General features: G+C 39.1%; 1 protein-coding gene across 19 annotated transcripts in view; it reads left to right on the plus strand.

Annotated features, from left to right (window-relative positions):
* Positions 1-19,172, plus strand: part of FHIT (fragile histidine triad diadenosine triphosphatase) — a 1,383,460-nt gene that overhangs the window by 1,105,771 nt on the left and 258,517 nt on the right. For 18 of the 19 annotated variants that reach the window (XM_077858253.1, XM_077858255.1, XM_077858259.1 and 15 more), the window contains 2 exons: positions 12,442-12,587; positions 14,930-14,959. In XM_077858253.1, the coding sequence (XP_077714379.1) occupies positions 12,442-12,587; positions 14,930-14,959 (176 nt within the window). Of the gene's footprint in view, positions 1-12,429; positions 12,588-14,929; positions 14,960-19,172 lie in introns of all 19 variants that reach the window. The other variant, XM_077858271.1, reaches the window with a different exon arrangement.

The raw sequence follows: 19,172 nt of genomic DNA on the forward strand, positions 1-19,172 counted from the left end.
TTCTGAGAATGCCCTATTAATATAATTATGGCTCTCTGTTTTTGAAATAAGGAATTTTTTTCTATCAACATTCGTATTTGTTGCAAAAAAGATCTCATCATTGTTTTTTAAAAGAATGTAGAACAATGTTATTCTCAGATCTTTCCAAGCTCCAATGAGTTAATGGACTACAAGTTTCCCATTTAAAATGCAAGCACTGCCTTTGATGTGTGAAGGGAAGGGTATCTTATGTTTAGTTTTTCTATGCCTTTAGCTGGGTCTCCTTTTGATTAAGAATTCAGAACTAAGCATTTTTTTCCTAAGTAGTAAGCGCATTTCCTTTAATTATTCTCATATAAGTTAGTTGAGTCTGGTCTTGTTCAGTGGTCTCAGAAACAATTTCTGAAACATTTTGAAGAATTACTTATATGAAAGAATTGTTTCCCAGATTAAGCAATGAGTGAGTTCGCATGTCACTTTCTCTTTCACCAAATATTTACTGAAGTCCTATTCTGCATTATATTATGTGTGTCACCAGGAATGTCAGTTGAGCCTGTTTACTAGGGAACATTTCCGATCTTCTAAGAATGCTTTCCCTTTGGAATATTTCCTTTAGATGTTTTCCCCCTTCTTGAGGAGGAGGCAGAAAATGGAAGCAGAGAAGTGTCCCTTTCCTATTTCTTTTGTCCTGTTAAAGAGTCTCTGCTGTACCATATTTATATTTTGGTTGTTTTTCACCTTCCATAGTATCTGAACTGTGATGGGTGGGTGGCTTCATTGGCTTATCCAACTGTATTGGAGATCTGTTGGAAGTTAGACTTTTCAGTAGCTCTTGAGCGGCATTAACAAACCAGAAGTTGGAGTCCATGCTTTTCAGGACCTAGCAGAACTAGTATTGGAAGGACCCTCACTGTATGAGAGTTTGGATCCCAGTCTGGCCATCATGTAGAAGTAGACACTCCAGGTGCTCTGTGCTCATTCACATGCTGGTAAAATAGAAGTGTACATGGTCAAGTGCTATGAAATTACTTATCTTGCCTGTGGTTTTCCAGCAGATCTCCTATGAATTATAGATCTTTAGCATTATTTCCTGATCTATACTAGAATTAAAAAGTTTTTCACTGAGTTTTTGAAGTGATTCTCATCACAGAGTATATATGAAGTTTAAAAAACTATTCATTGAGGATGATCCTTAAATATATCCTTCCTCTGACAAGTGTACTTTATTCTTCTCTGCAATACTCTTCCAGCTCTTAACACCTAAGAGTTAGGTTTTTACAACATTCTCATCTTGGTGTATTCCCACTTGCATGTTGGCACATTATGGACAGGTATTTCTGAGTGACAGTGACTCTTTTTTCAATATTCTCCGAACTAGAATTATTTAAACCCCATATTCTTCTGTGTGTCTCCAGGACAATACCAATAATACCGGATTTTCATAATTGTTACTCAGAGACATTGCAATGCCTAGAAAGGTATTCCTTATCAGTGAGAAAGGGAGGAAGTGAGCCTTGGGGAAAAAATTGTATTGCTTCCTAATCGAAGAATGGCAGACACTTGATTATGCACAGTGATATTCTTCCCTCCCTTGTGGTAGCCAAGACTAACAAATCTCTCCATTCTTCCCTCCTGATTCCTATCAAGGCTTTAGAATCCTCTTCAAAATATCGCTCGAAGCAGCTACTACAGGTTAGTTGAGAGCTAGCAAAAGAGATGAAACCTATTTGGCAGACTTGCTCTAGTCACTGAGAACACATGATGAACAGAGCCCCCTGCTGACCTGTAAGGCCAGTCCAGTCTGACTGCACAACGGAAGTTTCTGGTTGCCATGGAAAAGGAAGGAGAGCTTTGGGGTCTCACACTGCAGTTAAGGGCTCTAGTCCATAAGTGACATATATACTTCTGCTCACAGTTCTTTGGCCAGAATTCAGCTTCAGCTTCATCTAAACCACAAGGATCCAGGAAGTATAATCCTATCTTGTGCCTGGTTATGGAAAGAACCTGAAATAGTTGGTTAACAACAGTAGTGACCTTCATAGTCCATTAGATATATTTTAATGCTCAACTTGTCAGCATATTTCATTTAGCAGAATGCCCTCTTGCTTTGCCCATGTGAATTAACAGGATGTTTATTTTTTTGTTGTTTAAAAATAGCAGTCTTGGGGCACCTGGGTGGCACAATGGTTGCATATTTGCCTTTGGCTCAGGTCATGATCCTGGGGTCCTGGGATGGAATCCTGCATTGGACTCCCTGCAGGAAGCCTGGTTCTCCTTCTGCCTATGTCTCTGCCTCTCTCTGTGTCTCTCATGAATAAATAAATAAAATCTTAAAAAAAATAGCAATCTTTAGCAGGCACCTCTATGTTGAGGTAAATGATGCTCAGGATTCCCAAAGAACATCCCCTGGAACATTTGTCCTATGCAATGTTCTAAAAAGTATTAGTATTAGTATTAGTAGTAGTAGTAGTAGTAGTAATAGTAATAGTAATAGTAATAGTAATAGTAATAGTAATAATTTTATTTTAAGCAAATAAGAGAAATGCTGCATGGTATCTCTACTTTTTGAGAAGTCAGAATGCACATTTGCCCATTAAATATCCTCATGTGTACTGCTGTAAAGAAAACTGTTTTACTTCATTTAATACAGTGCTTTTTAATTGTCTTTGACCATACATTTTTTCCCCTGTGTAATGTGTGATAACATCTCATAAAAACCAGTGTTCTGGTGAACCACTGTAGTGCACACTGCAATAGACACACGAAGACTTTCATGACTTTGGAGGCATTGAAACAGCATAGATGATTTTACCACATGGCCTTAGCCAAGATTTTCACTTTATAATTGTGTTACTTTGGGTGTGTCATTTCACTTTGTTGGCTGGAATTTCTGAATCTGCAAAAATGGAGGTGATATTATCTATCTCAAAAGGTCACTGATTATCACTAGAACATAGTAGGCAGCAAAAAAATGTTGTATGTTCTTTTCTTCTCCTTCTGATATTATTTACTTTGCCCCACATATTTAATTTAATATAAGCATAAACTTTTCCCATTCTGATTTTCTTAGGATAATCAATAACATTCCTTTGCCTTGAAAAATATACAGAATTATGTGTGAAATTTGAACCAAGGAGTCTGTACCACATTGCTGTCAAGCTGCAGGCTCCTATTTGATTTTACTTTCTTTGAAGGCCACATGTTCACTTCTCCCTTTGAATGTGTTTCTTACCTTTCAGCATCCAGACTGGTATAGGAGATCGGAGGATGGCTCAGGGCAGATCTACTTAGTGAAGGATACCTGACTTCCCTTCCTCCAGATGACTAAAGATTCACTGTCGCTGTATGCTTGGCCCAGAGCATGGTCCAGATCAAAACATGAGAATTCTCATGGATATTTAAGAGATATTTGTCCTGAAATCCAGGAATGAGCAGACCACTGTCATTATCTTAATCACCTGGAATTTATTATATTCTGGAAATCAAATTTGCTTCAAAATATATTCATGCCATTTATGCTCATTGTTGATGACTATCCTATGATGTTTTCATTGGGTTACTATATAGTGGATATGTTAATATCCAGTGAAGAAAGATGTGGCCCAAACTGGCAAGTTTCTTCTTTAGAATTGTATAGCTTAATTTGGAGGATAATATTTCTACCTTTCTGATAAGAAAAGTCACATAAGTGCTTACATTATGAAGAGTAGATTACTTTTTGAGATGTCACCTACTTTGATTCAAAGCTCTGTAACTGTGGTATTTAAATCAAATAAATTGAATCTCCTCTTAAAAAATACCTCACAGTCCATCCTGTTCTGTTGTTTTTTGAAGTGACATTATGAATTATTTTAAACATTTGCAAGGGCTAGGATTATTTGTTAGAACAAATAACTCATTACACAGGGTCTCCAGAAGTCTACCGTGCAAACTGGGAAATTCCTTGCTTGTCATTGAACTACATACTAATCTTCAGTAGAGATGAATAGGCACTCTACTTTTTTATTAGTTCCAAAGAATGACTAATTCTTCGTCATATTATTTGATACTGACTTCCTCCATATTCATATATGCACATGCTAATCAGCCTCATCAGAATCAATGATATTTTGATGGTTTGATTTATTTTAGTGACTTTTATATTCTGAATCCCTAGAATAGATCAGATATAGAAAAATAAATGGGAGCAAGTCTGAACAACTCCGAGAATAATATTCTGCTGTCTTCTTTAATTAATCATCTGAATCAGTACATTTCCATTTCTCTGTCATGACTCTATATTTAAACATTTCATATTTGTTATAGAAATGCACATAAAATTATTTTTTAGATCATCAGTTATTATCCACGATGAGCAAATTTTAAACTTATCAAATTTATTTTGAATAAAAATGTAGCAACATAATGAACATTTGATGTAGCTGGGCAGATTCTCACTTTTGCAGCATTTCTCTTTGTTTGTGACTCTGCCAGGCATCTGCAGATATTTTTGTGGTTCTTGAGGAAGGAGAAGAGGCCACAGAAATGACCCCTGCATCTCTTGTTACATGCCTACTCTGATTGGTGATGACTGCTCAGAAGGCAGGCTTGAGAAGGAATCTGAGTCTCTGTGGTTCAAGGAGAGAATTATGTGGCTGATTATTGACGTCTGCCGTGAGCTTAGCACTGGAACGTAGTGGCAGAGGTGCAACGTTTTGTCATCTTGTGTGTAATGGAAGGAGCTTTAGTTTGGGAAGTCAGACAGCAAAGTTTCAATTCCAATTGTGCATCAATGTGGCTTTGAGCATATCAATTAAACACTCTGTTTCCCTGTTTTTTCCCCATCCAACAGGGAAGATATTGCTGTAATAATAATTGAAGGTTAATATTTTAGACCTGTCCCGGCTGCAAAAATGCCATGGTAGTATCTATTCAGTAGGATGTCTAAGATACTTTGGGCACCCGGTCATTTTTATAAAATCTCCAGGACTTCTTTTCAGTTACCATCTGTGGTCGATTATTATGGTGATGACCCTCCCTCCCCCCAATGCACTAGGACTTCTACTGCTCCTACCTCTTTTCAGTGTGGTCTTTCTGCTCCCCCATCAGGAGATAAAATTTATTTATCTACTTTCAACCTGGGCTGGCCTGTCATTTCCTTTGACCAATAGAAGGTAGGAGAATTTAAGCCTTCAGAGTTGTTAGAATTTCTGCCTCTGGATTGGGATGAAAGGGCATGTGGAGTGAGGGGCCCCAGAGGACCCAGCTGAGCCCGGCCCCAAGCCTACATGCCAACTGCAAACAGTTGCATGAGTGAGACAAGCACAAAAACCTCCCACAGAATCAGGATAAGAAAACAAAGTAGTGCTATTTTAAACCTGTGTGTGTGTTTGTTGTCATAATGCAGAAGTAGACAGCTGATAGAGAAGTTGGAAGTCAGTCAGTAGGTCTCCTATGACTGGAAAAGTTCTAACAGTTGGTTATGTCTCTTAGCTAGGTACCTGAGTTCTCTTCCATGTGGTTCTTATTCCCTAGCAGGCCACCTGGGCTTTTCACAGCATTTTAGTCTCTGTTCCAAGAGGACAAAACCCAGAAGTTGTCAAGTCTGTTAAGGCCTGACCCTAGAAAGTCACACAGTGAAGCTTCTGTCACATTCCACTGATCAAAGCAAGTCACAAGGCCAGCCAAAATTCAAGGGGAGAGGAAACAGACTTCCACTTTTGATGAGAAGAGAAACAAAGTCACTTTGCAAAGGGGCAAGTGGGATAGGAGGGACTTTAGTGGTAATATTTGTAAATAATCTACCGCACCAACCTCAGGTACTTGATTAGTACAAGTTCCCACTAGATTTCTTTCTTTCGTTGTGTGTGTTCTGGGTTAGTTGTGTGCCACCAGAAGTTCAGCACAGGACCTGGCATGCTGTATCATCCTCGCTTCAGTGTGGTAAAAACACCCCAAGTGTTTACATCCAAAGGACAGAGACAGGCACTCCTGGGCTTGTGGTGAGTGGAAAGGAAGAGAGAAAGGAAAGGCCTTACCAAATTTCTGGTGGTCCCTGGTCATATAAATAACAGTGTGAAAGAGTCAGCGATTCCCATTCACTGTCCAACAGGCCGTGGGATTTTTCAGTGTGTCTGTCTGCCTAGCCCATTGATATTGACTGTTGTAGTGAAGCTTCCTCCAGAATCTGCCAGCCCAGGGGAGCCAAAGGTACGTTGACGCAAGCCAGCCTCAAAAATGGAAAAGGGCCAGGTAGTAGCTACATCTGTGGTGAGCATATCTAAGTGTAAACTTGGGAAATCATTGTGTTGTACACCTGGAACTAATGTAATCTGAATCAACTGTACGTTAGTTAGAATGAATGAATGAATGAATGAATGAATGGCAGGAGGGAGGGAAAGAAGGAGGGCAGAAAGGAAAGGACCAAAATATAGGCTCCATATCCCTCCATTCTTCCTCCCGCTGAACCCCTGGTACAAGGAGGTTCTCTCATTCTTGGTGTCCTTAGTCACAGTTCTCTGTTAGGATGAGGGCATACTTACTATTACTTCCCTTGCCCAGTACTGAGGCTTCCTCCCATGATGGGGTTGTGTGCCTCCTCTGTTTTCTTCGTCCCAGGCTACGTGTGTCTCAGCCATCAGCAGCTTTGCACAATATCTTTGTGTTTCATGAAACGCGTGGCTCTTTTCCCCAAACAGACTCTGGGAATTCAGGGCACGCTTTTAATAAGAGGCCAGGCAGACACTGAGTCCTAAAAGTACAAAAGTACAAAAGGTACAATGTCATAGCACTATGGTTAATAACATGAACCTTGGAATCAGACAGGCTTGGGCAGAAATCTAGCTTTAATATCAAGTTGAGAGTGCTGTCTTGCACAAGTTTCTTATTTCCTATAAGCTATAATTTCCTCATCTGCAAAATAGGAATTGTAATAGCTCTTTCTGGGTTTGTTGGAAAGACTAAGTAAAAGAGAGTACATATATAAATGAAACAGCGATTGTGTCCAAAGAAGGAATGTCTGACAACTTTCTTTAAAGCGAACCATAAGTTGCTAGGACATTTTCAAGGACAGATCTTGGTCCAAATTTGGAGAAATAGTTTCTGATTTTAGAAAATTGAAATGCAAGACCATACTGAAAAGTTTATCTCACACCCCTAGGCAGAGTTAGATTTTGCCCCTCTGTGCTTCCACAACATTCTGTACTGATTTCTATCAATAGTCTTCATCTCTCTCTGTTGTGATGATCTGTTTATACTGCAAGACAGTTTGGGACATCAGAGTTGCACCCTTCAAGGTCAGTTACTCTGCTGTGTTCATCTTGGCACCCTAAATACTAGCACAAACCCTGGACTGAGAGGAGGCTGTAGTGGTGGGATGGATGGATGAGTGGGTTCACAGCCGATCCACTGGTTAAATTACTCCCCAATTTGTAAAATTCACTTTAAGTGTCATTTCCACTGGGAAGCCTTCTTTGATTTGCCTCTGCTATGAGGAATCTCTTTGTGGACCACAGGAACTAAACTGTTAACTATTCCCTTCTCTTCTTAAAAAAAAGAATATTATCACTAAATGGACTTCTCTATTTTAGATTATAGAGAGACACCAGATCCCATTTGATACTCTCTTTCATAGGTTTTCACCCATGATGAGTCTTGGAGAAACATATATTAAATTTAATTATGCAGATTAACTTCTGCATGATGAGGGTTATCATGCATGTTGGCTAAAAAGTCTCTTCAGGGGTGTTAATCCCAAGCAAAGAGGACTCAAAAGAATGTGTGTTCTAATAGCCTATGTATAATACAGGATTTTCCCTTTACAGTGACTAAGAATCTCTAAATTAAATTATACGGCATCTGTGATATTACCTTAAAACTACTGGCATACAAACAGTTGCAGTAGAATTACAAGAGCTGTCTGCTGTTCTTCAAAATTAATTTACTTTCCCTCAGTTGCTTGTCTATGAGAAGCATGTAGTGCATGATACCCATCATCTTTACGCAATATGGTGTTTTCTTCCAAGGCTTATGCACTTATTTTGAGAAAATGCTTTTATTTTCAAATGAATTTATGAATAACATACTGTTCTGGTGCTCTCATATGTTTGTAGATCATATGCTTTGTTCTTCCTATTAAAGATGGCAGAAACTCCTTTAATTGCATTGGGGAGTAACACTCATGATTTATCTAGATGATATCATCACCGTAACAGATTTTCTGATTGTGATTAGTCTTTAAAAGCATCAAAAGTGCTACACAAATTCATGAAATTTCTCTATAATGCTTAGGTGTTTTTCCTTGGAAAGTGATCATTTTTAAGGTACCATAATGATGTTTGTCCAGTATGCTACGTAAATAACACTATTGTGTTATTCAAACTTAGGAAAAGAATGGGCCCCCAAATAGTTCTAACTTCTTTTAGTTCCCTCTTGCTAATGTGATTCCTTTAAACCTTGGGTTGACATTATTAGATCCATGGGCGAAATCTGGTTGGCCTCTTCTTTTTGTAAATAAAGGTTTACCGGGACATAGCCATGCCTACTATTGTTTGTCTTGTCTATAGCTGCCTAGGGATATAGCCCACCAAACAAAATTTTACCATCTGGCCTATTGCAGAAAACGTTTGCTGACCTGCTTTAAATCCTTTACGAATCTGCTTCTATTTTGGGGAGCATGGGATATTCAGACAAACTCAATCACCCGCAGTTGCCCCAGAACACTTGCCTTACTAAGATGTCCCAGGTTCTGCTGCATTGGGTGCTTCCCTCTGTCTCTGTATCTTCTAATCCTACATCTGAAATTCCCATAGTATTGTACTTATCTGTTTCCATGCCCATCTCCTGAACTGGAGGCAACTTCCTGTTCTCCTCTGCTCTTCCCAGAGCCTGGCACAGTGTCTATACCTATTCAGTGCTTACTGTTCACAGAGTGAACAAATGAATTACAATTCCTAAATATAAAGCAGCATTTTTATAGGTATAATTTATCTGAGACTCTGAATAATTTAGAAACCACTTGTTTATATATTTTTTAATAATGAAAAGATTTTGGGGACGCCTGGGTGGCTCAGTGGTTAAGCGTCTGCCTTCGGCTCAGGGCATGATTCTGGAGACCCAAGATCAAGTACCACATGGGGCTCCCTGCATGGAGCCTGCTTCTTCCTCTGCCTATGTCTCTGCCCCTCTATCTCTTTTTGTCTCTCATGAATAAACAGTTACAATCTTTAAAAATATACAAATAAAAAATAAAAGATTTTTTAACAAGGGCTTTACCGTCATCATTACATTTCCTTTGTGCTTGGGTGGTAATTAATTTACATTAAAAATAAGTTTATGTTTTTCCAGCTCACATCTAGCATTAGTTCTAATTAGGCTAAATATTAAGAACAAATCTCTTTGAATTAAAAAAATCTTGCAGACCATCCCAATCTCATGTCAATGGTTGAAAATAAATGGACATTGTATCCATTTTGTCAGGGTCTTAGGACTCAGAGGTAGCCAATAAGAGGGTCTGGTTCATAAAGCATTCGCTCATTGCAGCAACACTTATTAAATCTGGTGTTCTGGGAGGGATGAAACAGTGGTAAACAAAATAGTCTTTCCTCTGTGGGGCTTATGTTCTCATTCAGGTAGGTAGTCAATCAAGAAAACATCCAGCTGGTGGCAAGGCCTATGGCAAGATGAAAACAAGGTGACAGAAGAGAGAGTAACTGGGTAGCAGTTTAAACTGGTGGTCCTGGAATGCTCCTTTGAGGGAATAGTATTGGAATTAGAATTGGAATGATAAGAAAGAAGCAATCATGTGAAGATCATGGGGAATTGGATTCTAGGCAGAACAAACAGCTGGGATGAAGGCCCCCCAATCTGGGAAGGAGTTTAATGTGTTAGACGAACAGAAGGAAGGCAAATGTGGCAGATGTACAGTGTGTAGAGGAAGATGGGGGAAGAGAAGCTTCAGGAAGTAGGTAGGCAGTAGTGGGGAAGTGTTGAGGTTAGGGCATATAGGCTCTTTCTGGCTCTGGTTTCAGAGGAACTGAGGGATGGGGGTTGGTCCTGACTTTCTGATGCCATTTAGTATCTAGAATGGCCTGGGGAGACTAGTGAGTCTGTTGTTGGTCTGGTCAGTGACTCACACAGTAGCCAGGAGCTCCAGAGCCCCACGCTGTGTAACTCCAGACCCACCTACCTCCCTCTGGAGTCCTGGGAAGCCTACCTGTGTGTCCACTGCCAGGTTGAGATGCTTGTTGGTCCATCCTCTGGGTCTAAACAGAATGAAGATGATGATTACCTACATGAACACCTGTCCAATTAAGCACCTTTAGAAGTCAACCCTATTTCATCTTCTCATTCACATGGGAACATGGTTTGTTACGTGCAGATAAGATGTTTTCTTAATGAAGGTTTAGATTTCAGGGACTATATATGTCAGGGCAATGTGGCCTAAATGGGCTGGTGAAAAAGATTCACTTAAATGAGAATGTGTTTAGCCTGTCCAACTGTTTTGTGACATGTTGTTATTAGTATTATTAGCGTTCAATTAAAGTAATAAATGCGTGTGATCCATGACCTTGCGGTTGAGTGTACACAGGATACAACAGCTGACAGATTCAGCCATTTTGATTCACTTCCATAAATGTTTTGGTTCATTAAACATTGGATCAAGCCAATCCTTAGCATCAGACAAGGAAAGTGAACAGATAATAAAATATTTTGTATGGTATTGGGAAAATAACACCCTCCAGATGTCAGTGATATTCCTTAAGTTACATCAAATACAAAGAATTTCAGATTCATTCCAACAATTTTTACAGTTAGCTGTTGTTTCAGTAAAATGTCCTTCCTTCCCTACCTGGTTGCTCAGACAGTTTGTTTAGATGTAGCTCACCACAGCAATTATGGGTATTGTTGGAAGCTTGCAAAGTTGTCATCTTGCTGTGGTTTGGTGAAGTCAAGGCCTAAGGAAGTTTGTAGGGAGGAGGAAGGAGAGGGAGGTGCTGGGAGGAGGATGATGGAAAAAGGTCTCTTTTAACAAAGAAAAGGCAACTCAGTGGGAGTGGAGGCTGGCAATCTGCTAAAAGGAAATGAAAGGAAATTCTTCATTTCTAAACGGTTCATTGACCCATGATAATAAAGCAGCCCTGCCAAAGAAGGATAATTATCTTTTTAAGTATCTGATGCCCTGTGGGTGAAGGCTTCCCTTCTCCTCTCTTGAAAAATGAACTCAGATTAAACAAATGCTCCTTTTCCTAGTTTACCATTGACATGAATTTCCTGATTATGAGCAAAATTAATCAGTTTTCCCTTTCTTCCCCCCCTTCTTTTATGGAAATCAGGCCCACCCAGCTGAGCTCAGTGCATTTCCCTTTGGGCTTTGACTCCTACCAGTATGATGGGCTACAGTGCTTGATATTCTAGTGAGACTAGCAATTGTAGAATTGGGGTTTTATTATGCCCCTTAGCTGCTTAGCTTTAGGCAAAGCATGCTCTTTTAAAGCCACAAGAACAAGGAAAAAAGAAAGAAACAGAAAAGAGCATTAGAGCACTCTTTCTCCTGCTAGTATCTGAAAACTAAACAAAAATTAATATATCTGTGTATGTGTGTATAATATATATGTATATAATATATATATGTATGTATGCATATAACCACACATATGAGGAGTTTAAAAACAACCGAAATGTTATTGATGGTGTAACATTGAATATTAATTTGTCACCAACAAATGATCAAACTTACTTTATTTTTCCCTAGATCTTGTTTGTTTGGGCCAATAGCATAAGTATGTTGACTCGTCTGACTTAGAGAATACATTAAGATGGTGTTGTCTGCGTAAGTTAAAAAAAAAAAAAAACACTCTTTTCTTAAATTAATGATTTACCTTCAACTGGCTTCCTGAATTCTTAATAATCAGTTTGAGAACATTTGTCATAAATTGCCTCACCACATGGTACATCTCTTATTATAAATGAAGTTTACTGTACATTTTCAGAATGTCTATACTCCTTTTAAATATAAATAAAACAACTCCTATTGTATTTTCATTACATATTTCTCTAAAGAGATATTGAAATTAAAATTTTAATCATGGATATTCTGCTTGCTTTTCCAACCCAGTGCCTTTGGCTGCTTGAGAAGACAGAGCTTTTGAATTGGGGTCAGGAGATAATGGTCCAGAATAGATTTTGCCTCTTGGCATAATTATTTCAGCCAGCACTTGAGTCTCTCTGAACATTAATGTTCCTTTCTCTTAAAAGATTTTCTCTAGTACACCACTGCTTCCCCTTCAAAATATAATTAACCATGTTTATAAGCTCTTTTTGAACTTCTTGGAGTTTGGTGGTTGGTAAATATTTGTTCTTTTATTCCTTAGTCTTTGAGAGTTCAGGCGCTGGGCCAAGGGGATTCAGTACTGTGGCAATAAACTTCTTGGTAAAAATGCTACCAAAAGCAAGCAAAGTGTGCCTTAACAGAACTCACCACAGATGTCCTGGTGTGTCCCCTTCGGCCAGTGGAGCGTTTCCGAGACCTGCGTCCGGATGAAGTGGCAGATTTGTTTCAGGCAACCCAGAGAGTTGGGATGGTGGTGGAGAAGCATTTCCAGGGAACTTCTCTCACATTTTCCATGCAGGTGAGTGTACAGATGGCTCAGAAGTTACTTTTCTAACTTTTCACATCTTAGCATTGGACTCCCTTTTAAGCTGCCATCTCACTGGTAAGGCAGCTGTGGTTGTTTGTGTCTTACATAATAGCAGAAAAATGTGTTACTAACCTGGGACCATCCTACTGTCCACTGGCCCCAAGGTGGACTGCGGGATGTCAGCTGAGGCACTGTCTGCAGTGTTGTTTACAAAGCAAGTGGGAGTAATAGACAAGTGATTTCATGGACATTAAGCCATTCCAGATCTTTTACTGGAACTGGGATTAGACTAGTTATTTTTATTGTGTGGTAAATATGTTTTGAGTACTGCATGGGCCTAGCCCTGCTCTGCTTTAGAATAATAGAGAAATGCAAGTTAGATGGGACCTTGCCCTCAGAGGGTTCCTTTTCTCTTTAACTTAAGCCCCAGTGATCAATAATGGATTGGTATGAAGCTGGATTGACTGAATATTCTGTGTGGTCTGCTTCTCTGGAAGAAAATGAGTCACACACACACACACCCCCCCATTCAGTGGAGATCTTTAGGCAGAAGTTGAGCAGAGTGTGGGAGAAGGAGGTCTGTGGTAAGTCATCAGCTGTGGGAATTGAGTAAATCAGTATGACATGTCCTATGCCCCTTCAGATACCCTGTGGGAAGAGCAGGGGGTATTAATACCTAATTAAAGTCCTTAGTGGCCTTGAAATTAAATGACTCTGCAGTAACCCCTTGGTAAGGAATCGGGTTATTCCATCATGTGAGACCTCGCCCCTCTGTGCTTTAGTTATGCAGAATATTTACAATCCTTCTTCTACCTTCCTCATCTCCCCACCATAGACCTTCAAAGAGAACAGATAAAGAAGGCTGGTCTTTTCAGGTTATGAAAGGCTCAGACTAAAAATGCTCTTAAATGCTTCTTAAAATTTTTTTGCTGCCATGTCTATGTTGAGAGTTAACTCCCCTTTAAAATACAGTGTGTGTGTGTGCGTGTGTGTGTGTGTGTGTGTGTGTTGTATGTCAAAGCATCTGAGTCACCTTCATTCAGGTATTTAAGCTCAGGGTGGGTTTATCAAGCTTATGCTACAAATCATGTTTCAGAGAGACCAAATGAAGGCAAGTGACGGCAGACATCTGTCAGTGTTAAATGAAATGATAGAAGAAGACTCACATTCACTAAAAATGGCCAGTGCTAGTTATCTAACATGATTTACTAAAAAGTAAATTTCATAAACGTAGGAACTGACTTGTGCATAGCACATGGAGTACTTTCATGTATGCTGTGTTTTCAAACTTTTTTAAAGCTTTGAACCTCACTAGGATATTTATCCCGCAATCCTATGAACCTCCGTCCCCATGGATACATACATAGATAAAGGACACCAGTTTTACAAAACAACATTTACCCTTTCGATGCACTCTAATAGTTTTTGTTATATTATCTGATTTGTTTTTAGTGCTGATCACCATCCATTAAGTTGCCTCCATGACCCACTAATGGGCTGTGACTTCGAGTTTGAAAACCACTGATACACAGTTCTCCTTAATCTTGACCACACCAGAGCAAACATTCTTACCCATTAGTCTGGGTCACAGAGGTAGAAAGATTTGCTGAAAGTTGCAAGATTCTAATTCAATTTTGCAGTTTTTGGTTATAGACATTTTGGTATCTTGCACCAGCTAAGCACTTGCTTTTGCTTTGTATTGTGACTGGTGATTGGGCAAGTTGGCTCATTTTTAACTAAACAAATAGTTTTGTAGGCTCTTAAAGAGCTGAGGATGGAAAAAAGGATCAGCTACAATGAATGCTCTTACTTTTTTCCCCCAAGGTCAGGACAGTTGGAGAGGGCCCACTCTTGTGTGATCTTCCCATAAAAAGACAGCTCATATTCCTGCTTAATGGATTATGTTTATAGCAGGCTTTTTTTTTTTTTTTTTTTTTTAGCAGAGACTTCTAGTAATCAGATATTAATTAAACTACATTGGATTTAAAGATAACCAAAAGGTGTGATAATTTACCTCCTCAAACATCTCCATCCTTCCTTTAATGCAATTAAAACCATACCCAAGAGCAAAGAGCACGGAAAGTAACAAGAGGGTTGGTTCACTGGATAATTTATATCATCTTTATACATAACTTCTCACTCACTCTCCGGCGGAAATGGAGAACTGTCTGGTCCCACACATTTGAAGTGAATGGTCCCCATGAGAATACTGCAAATTAACACACAATGAAATTGGATCTAAATTATTAACGAGAGATATTTCTGAATAAGCAGGAGATACCATCTATCTGTTATCACCTCTGTTATTTATCTATCTTTTTTTCTACTTCTAGGATGGCCCTGAAGCCGGACAGACTGTGAAGGTGAGTGCTTATTATGTGCATACAAATTAATAAGGGGCAATTATGAGAACTAATAAAAATCACACTGAGCCATTTGCAGCACATTGCCGGTTCATTATGTTATCTCCGAGGTCAGGGAGACCCTCAGTGTTAGAGCCATAAATCCTGACATTATAAACTATGCCAAGCAATATGTTTCCCATTAGTTTACAAGACATTTACCTTTTGTAGTAAAATTATTATTGTGTAAATGCTAAAACAGAAGCTAAATCAAAGAAGTTGGAAAACAGAAACTGAAGTCAAAGGAGTTTGGGTAGAGTAGTGTCTAGGCAAGAGCACTGAGCCCTGTGTGGATTGGCAGGTCGTGTGTGAAGCTGAGGTGTCTGGGTTTTACACACACCCTGTTTCTGCCTCATTGTTCTTGGGCAATGGGCTATGCCAGTTGGTTGCCCATGGTTCTCCCCTTGCTCCATACCCTGCTTCTCTCTTTTTCTCTCCACCCATATACCTGCACTTTTCCTCCCTTTGTGTTTCATACTAAAATTCTAACTTAATGGAGTCAGTGGAGCTCAAAGATGGGTTTTTAAGTGTGCTAAAAGAGGAAAGGATTTATTAGGATACTCTCTGCTTTCCTAGTAAAATAAAATAAAATAATAAAATCCTGGCTGATTCTGAAGCTGGGTTTCTGCGCCCTTCATACAAATGCAAATTCCTCCGCAGTTAGGTCCTACACCTAAATCATAGAAAAGGTTATTTTCAGTGCTAGAAATCAGAAGAAAGTCGAACTGGGGTGCTAATGTCATACTAAGCAAAATAAGGTCTTATGGTTTTGAGATACTAGCTGTGAGCGGCTAAGGTAATGCTTGGCACCAAACAGTGCCAAAAAAACCCCAGTTCTTTTTTGATATTAATTTGCATGTGGCTTTAATGTTTAACAGAACTACTGTGAGACTTTTAAAATAGAATGTCTTGGAAGTACTTCTGAGGAACAAATGTCCTATAGGGACTGCCATCAAATTCTTTGTGATATGAAAGAGCTAGCCTCCTGATTGCTCCAGACACATGATGTAATAGGGACAGAGGGGACTCAGGGCTTTTCTCTACCCCACTGTCCACCCGCCCTGCCAGGCTTCTAAACATGCAGACACCAAAAAGAGTATAACATGAATAGCTTCTTTCTGAAATTGTTTCTTGAAATATGAAGCACAACGTTTAAACCTGGTTGCTAGTTTTTTAAAAAAAATCCATCCAGAATGCAAATGTAAATTCTAACAACACCAGACTTGGTTAGATGCTGTATGTCCTATGCATTTGATGGAATTCTTTTAGCCATTGGAAGTATGGTTATAGAAGCATCACTAATAAGGTGGGAGAAAGCAAAAACCATATCAAATGGAATGCACAGATTAGTACAATGTACAGATTAAACATATCTAAAATTTATAGGAATATATATGTAATATCTCAAAATTTCATTTTAGAATTCCAAATGGGGTATTAAAATTATGCCCTATACAAGCAGGCAAATTGAATTGAGACCAAAAGTAGATGATGGTTGCCAGGGGCTGGAAGAAGGTGGGCATGGGGAGTGACAGCTAAGGGATAAGGGTTTCTTTTTAAGTTGATGAAAATGTTGTGGAATTAGATGGTGGTGATGTTCTTGCAATGTTATGAATATTGTAAAATCCACTGAATCAATTTTAACATGGATAATTTTAATAATTTTATGGTATTTGAACTGTATCTCAATTAAAAATAGCAATAAAACATAGTAAAAAAAAAATCCAATGAATACCAAGTGTAGCAGGGCTGAGTACCATGGCTGTAGACTATCTCATTTTATTATTTTTTATTTTGTATTTATTTTTTTAAGATTTTATTTATTTATTCATGAGAAAGAGAGAGAAAGAGAGAGAGGCAGAGACATAGGCAGAGGGAGAAGCAGGCTCCACGCAGGAAGCCTGATGTGGGACTCAATCCCGGGACTCCAGGATCATACCCTGAGCCAAAGGCAGATGCTCAACCCCTGAGCCATCCAGGCATCCCAGACTATCTCATTTTAATTGTGACTGCCTTTTTGATGTCCCAGTTATCTGGCCAAAAAAGTTAGTGGTTTTGTTAACTTCAGTGGAGTAATTCTTGCTCTATAAGACTTGTACATAAATTGTTGAATGTGATTATTATCTCCACCGGCATTGTTATTTAACCTAAGTTACTATTTTTTTTTTTTTTTAACAATTCTGTATGTTTGAATTAGTAGATTGTATTGCCTTGGACATCTCTCAGCTGTTTCCAGTCTAATCACAGAACTCCCCCAATATGAATGAGGGGGGCCTCTCAAATCCTTGTGGAATATAAAATGACTAAACAAAAACAACCACACATATGCATATGAAAACTTCGACGTATGACAGTTTTGAAAACTGTGCTTTTAGACCAAGTCCACATACTTGAAGATGTCTAATCTATGTTTTTCCAAGTGCAGCCCTTATACTACCTGCATAAAAATTAATTCGGGTGTTAGTCAAAAAAAAAAAGTTGACACTCCCAGTTCTTATTCTCAGTCTTTGTGTTCACGGCTTGGGAATCTTCATGGTGAACAGCACACCACATGAGTCTTTTCAGAGTATGGCCGTTGATCAGCCTCATTAATTTTTGGTGATACAATAGAAGCTGGTAATGGCCACCTACCCCCTGATGCGTGGAAGCCAGCCTTCTGGCAGCCAGCCCCTCCAAGGAGCAGGGCAGCACCTTCAGGATTCAGCTCTCTGGTTCTGGATCCTGCAGTTCAAGACTGAGCATTTCATGTTTTGAAATTCACACAGTTGCGCATTTCAGGGTAGCATTTGACAGCCTGCCATGGAACGCACAGTGACTGTTGGCTTCGTCTTTGCCTGTGTGTCTGACTCTTGGCATTCTGCTTAATGTGGGTTCGAAACCATTTGTGTCTCATACCGGGTAGTCATAACAGTAAGCCCAGCGATGATCTCTTCCCCTGAAGCAACTGTTGTTATTGTTAGTGAAGGTGTACCACTGGGTTAGACTCTTGAACATGGTACCACCTCCGGGTTTTTTGTTTCAGGGGCTTTCGATTCTGTTTTGCAAAGAACAAGGATGGCCTCGCTTACTTAGTAAGTAATTCGTAAGCCGGAATGGAAAATAGGGAAGTAAAAAAGTGACCTCATATTTCTCAGTTCATTATTCAGTTTCCTTTTGAATATAAAAGTAGGAAAGCCCTGCTATCTACCTTTTGATCGTTACAACAGTTGAGGCATCCTGCGGACTTGAGAAACAATCTCTTTTTGTCTGTTTTTAGGCATGTATCACAATATATGTATATACACATACAGCCACATGTCTACTGTTTTATTAGCCTTTTCTGACTCCCACCCCTCATCTGAAGTGGCTCTGCTAAAGCCTTTACTCTCTATCCTGTTGCCTTCTTTGATTTCCTTCAATGCATTCTTTACCGTTTTTTAATTTGTTTGTGTGGTTGTTTTTGTTTCTGTACTTGTATTTCCTTAGCCCCTCGAAAACGTAAGCTTTTTGAGCATACGCATTTTGTCATTGTCTCCTAAGGCCCTTTTGGGTGCTATGGGGAAGATAACAGGACTTTGCTCCATAGAGTAAATCCCTACTTATAAGTTTCTAACTTGAGTTAACATGAAGCAGCAGATAATAGGTACTTGCACTTCAGTGTGTAGTCAGGGATCCAGGTCTCCTAGGATTTCTCTCAAGAATCCCTGTCTTTCAGGCATCACTGACAAAGACCAGAATTTCCAGTGATCAGGTTCCCAAATCATATTCCAAAATGTCATTTCAACTAGCCAAATCACTAAAGGCAGTGTTCTGCCCTTTAAAAGGGATGCTTCTTAGTAAGTTTAATGTGACTTATCTTTTAGAGTAATTACTATGTGCATCTTTGGGAAGGAGGGTGTTTTAGATATATTAAAGAGAGAGATTTATGGCAGGCAGGTAATCTAGACTCTCATAAGAACTATTTATAGGATATGCTTACTTACCCTTTTCTGTATTTATGGACTTGAGTCCCCTACTTAGATATTTAATTTTCTAATACTAAGGCAGTGGGAGGTGTCTTAATAACTATTGCTATATTAGCTAGCAATTTTCAGATTGCTTGAGAAAGAGCAAGAAAAGGAGTTCTTTTTAAAAGTGTGATTTAAAAATTAAAACCAAAACAAAAGTGTCTCATTCACCGAGGGGTCTCTATGGT

Source organism: Canis aureus, chromosome 19 (genome assembly GCF_053574225.1).
Source record: "Canis aureus isolate CA01 chromosome 19, VMU_Caureus_v.1.0, whole genome shotgun sequence".
Lineage (NCBI taxonomy): Eukaryota > Metazoa > Chordata > Mammalia > Carnivora > Canidae > Canis > Canis aureus.